The sequence below is a fragment of the Arachis duranensis genome, chromosome 8 (assembly GCF_000817695.3).
Source record: "Arachis duranensis cultivar V14167 chromosome 8, aradu.V14167.gnm2.J7QH, whole genome shotgun sequence".
NCBI lineage: Eukaryota > Viridiplantae > Streptophyta > Magnoliopsida > Fabales > Fabaceae > Arachis > Arachis duranensis.
Window position 1 is genome coordinate 31588301 of NC_029779.3, and position 3872 is coordinate 31592172.

Here is a 3872-nt window from a genome sequence, read left to right on the forward strand (position 1 = left end):
CTTCACCATGATGCTTTGGCTGATAGTAACTGGAAATGTTCTGATCATCCATATGATAAGTATGTTCAACCTTCTCATATTATGTTTTCAGAGCCATGACATGTTAAATCTATGAATCTTGTATGGAATAGTAAAAAAATACAACGAAAAATGTTACGTCCACACAAAAAATTAACCATCTTGTATTTGTATATAAATAAATGTGTTGTTCTATATATAGACTCTTGAAACAAAGAACTATTCTATCTTGTCTTTGTCTCCATTGTTTAGGTGTTTCCTATATTTTCCATCTGAAGACACATGCAAAACATAAACCAAAACCCAATTTATCAATTATGCTATATATATACACAAAAAACCAGCCATTAACTCAGCTACTTGTATAGAATACATATTAAAATGCAGAATACACATTGAAAAAGAGTAAAATAACACATGTATTTATATACAAGTGCACAATGGTTGATTTTTTCTATGCACCTAGAATGTCTTTCCCTTAGACCTTACTATCTGGGTATTTTCGTCCCGAGATTAACAAATGAGGCCAATAATCCTTGATGAATTGGGTGGTAGTTGGAGGAATTACTAATGGCAACTGTGACATGCATTTGATTACAGAATTACATGTGAGAATGAAGAAGAGAGGGCAAGTAGAAGAGTTTACAGAGGCTGCACACGATCACCAACATGCAAAGGATGCACAACATGTGTGTGCTTTGGCTGTAATGTATGTCGCTTTTCGGATTGCACTTGTCAAACTTGCACTGATTTTACATGGAATGCCAAAGCTGAGTAGAGGGATCCATCATCATCATCTTCTTCTGATGAGTTACTTAGCACCTTTCTTTTGATTATGGACTGAATTTACCAGTCCTACCTTTGAGCATTCATTGTTCTTATATCTTATTTATTGTTATGGATTATAAAGTTCCATGAAGTATTCCACATCTTCTATATTGCCATTTTGTTATACGATTAAAGGATTTTAAGATAAAGGTAAAAATATGTAACTGAAGTAGGAAACAGAAAAGGGTCTTTAGTTCAGACAAGCTATGATTGGATTCTATATTTCTATGTGAATCTTCAGTAGATTGTTGGAAAGTAATAAAAATTAAGGTATCAATCAAATTAGTTCTTCATTTTATGTGATGATTAAATTGGTTCTTAAGTTTTGATATTTACCAAATTAGCTTATAAATTAAGATAGTTTTTCGGTAGTTAATTAATCAATGGCCTTAACAGAAAGTTGACTAGCAACAGAAGTGTTGTAATCAATTTGGTTTTCTTGAGAGATTAATTTGATTTTGAGAGAACAATTGAAACATTAATTTGATCGATGTCTTTATTTAGTAATTAATTTGAAAAATATCGCATTATTAAATTTTAATTTTGTTAGAATAACTCAATTAGAAGAATCAAATTGTTTTTTTTTTGTTTTTTTTTCTTTTTAGGAAGTAAACTAGTTATGTGATTATAAAATGTCAAATTTACAATTATATTTAAATATTCTTTTTCTTACAATTACAAAGCTCACATTATAATTTTATTCAAGAAGTAACAAGCTCTTTCTTTTGTTTATATATTTGCATGATAATCAAACATCTCTTTTTTATTTTTTCCTTTTTGGAACTGACACTGGTATTTTACTATGATAACCGTAGGAAATGCCATATTCTTCCATGACTTAAGTTTTTTGTTTTAAATTTCTTGTTATAATTTAATAGTTTTTTTCTAAAATTTAAAAATAAAATTGATACATATTATGTTTATTTATTGATCAATGTTTATATGATGTTTTCGTTTTTTATGGGTTAGGAATTGTTCATACTCTAACCCAAAACACAAGTTAGGTCTAAAGTAGAGAAAATCTAAAAGACAGCTACCAAGTAACCGATCTCTTAAAAGGTCGGATAAAATGTTACAAAGTGATAACTCCTTCTTGAAGGAGTTATAACTAATCTCTACTGTCACTCATTTACTTCTAGAAGATAGATTTCAACAACCCCTAGATAAAGGGGACGGTTATCCGTCACCAATAACGGAACTACTCCAACGGTAGTTATTGACACATCACCTATAAATACACTGACACCCCTTAGGTATGCTTAAGATCCAATCTACAATAAACCTGCTGGTGTCCTTGCTAAATTAAGCATCGGAGTGTTTTGCAGGTACCACCCCCACCTTTTCACGAGGAACTCGGACGACGGCTACCTGACATAGGACAAGTCAGACACTATTTCACAAGGAGTTTGGACTTCACGTTCAGGCCCAAATACAACTCAGTTTCAGATAACTCTTGGAACATTGGTGTCGTTGCCGGGGACCCTGGAAGTTAACACCCCATGACAAACAATCACTTTAAAGATGGACGTACAACGTCTGAATTAAAACCAGAGTATCGAGATGAAGGCAACAATGACCAAGCCATCATGATACCCCTCAAAGAACAGAAGAACCACATGGTGAAGGCACCTCGGAAAACCCTCCTCATAGAAGAATTCATTCCGAGATTCACCACCCAAAGGATGAAGATCAACCCCATTCTACCGAACTCATGACTACTACACGGACATCACGGCCGACTTGAACATTTCGAACAGAAGATAGAGCGACAAAGGGAGGCAGCGAAACAAAGGGAGGCAGAGAGAAACATGAGGAAAGAAATCAAGCGACGAAGAGAGCTGGAAGGAAAGCTCTTAAAACTGGAATCCGACCTTCGAAGTAGGAATCGGCGTACAGCTCGGAAAGATATCCCACTAGGAGGAGAAGACCCTTTCATTGAACACATCATGCAAGCAAAGGTTTCTAGAAATTTTAAAATTCCCGACATGAGCCTTTATGATGAAATGACTGACCCGAAGCACCATTTAAGCAATTTCAAAAGTCAGATGTTTTTGGTCGATGCCTCAGATGTGACCCATTGCAAGGCCTTCCCAACAACCCTTACCAAGTCGGCCATGAAGTGGTTTGATAGTCTGTCACCTAGGTCGGTCACCACCTTCAACGACCTCGCAATAAAATTCCTCACCCGATTCTCAATTCAAAAAGACAAGGTCAAACATGCGTCTAGTTTGCTAGGAGTCAAACAAGAGATTGGAGAATCCCTCAGAGATTACGTGGAGAGATTCAACAAGGCGTGCCTGGATATCCAAAATTTTTCTACCGAAGCAGTAATAATGGGGTTGGTCAATGGTCTCCGAGAAGGGCTTTTCTCTCACTCTATCCCAAAGAGCTATCTGACCTCTTTAAATGAAGTACAAGAGCGAGCCGAGAAGTACATCAATATAGAGGAGAATGCCAGGTTACGAGAACCTAATTTTCGACAAACATATCCTTATCAAACTCGAGAAAAGGAGAAAGTGCCTAAAAAGAAGGAAGAATACAACTCGGAGAAACCAAGGAGGTACCATAATTACACCCTGCTACGAGTTTTCCTTGTGGATGTTTATAGGGAAATTTGCCATACCGAGAAGCTTCCCCCTCCTCGTCCAATTAAACATAAGAATGGTGGAAGTTGTGCTGAATATTGTGAGTACTATAATCTGTACGGACATTCCACAAATGATTGTTACGACCTAAAAATGTGATAGAAAAACTGGCCAAGAAAGGTCGGTTGGATAAGTATCTCATAGAAAGGTCGGACAGTCAGGGGAAGAGGAAAGGGGATGAATAAGACACCGGACAAATTGATCCCGAAAGAGACAATTAAAGGAAGTCTACCAAGTGGAGGAAGAAATCCCTGACTCTCCAACCATTTCTTTCACAAAAGAAGACACGCAAGGTATAATACCCTGGAATGATGACCCGTGGTAATTACCATGATACTTACTAATGCAAATCTTCATAAGACCTTGGTGGACCAAGAAAAC

General features: G+C 36.3%; 2 protein-coding genes across 2 annotated transcripts in view; both read left to right on the top strand.

Annotated features, from left to right (window-relative positions):
• LOC107462184 (protein ULTRAPETALA 1) overlaps nucleotides 1–956 on the top strand; it is a 3162-nt gene extending 2206 nt beyond the window's left edge. The window contains 2 exon segments of the mRNA XM_016080749.3: nucleotides 1–59; nucleotides 619–956. The exon segment at nucleotides 1–59 is cut by the window's left edge and continues 8 nt beyond it. Of these exon segments, the coding sequence (XP_015936235.2) occupies nucleotides 1–59; nucleotides 619–796 (237 nt within the window). The 3' untranslated portion in view covers nucleotides 797–956.
• Nucleotides 957–2654: 1698 nt separating this feature from the next.
• On the top strand, nucleotides 2655–3590 carry LOC107462108 (uncharacterized). Its single transcript, XM_016080675.1, has one exon. The coding sequence runs from the start codon at nucleotides 2655–2657 to the stop codon at nucleotides 3588–3590; it is 936 nt and encodes a 311-aa protein (XP_015936161.1).
• Nucleotides 3591–3872: the final 282 nt, after the last annotated feature.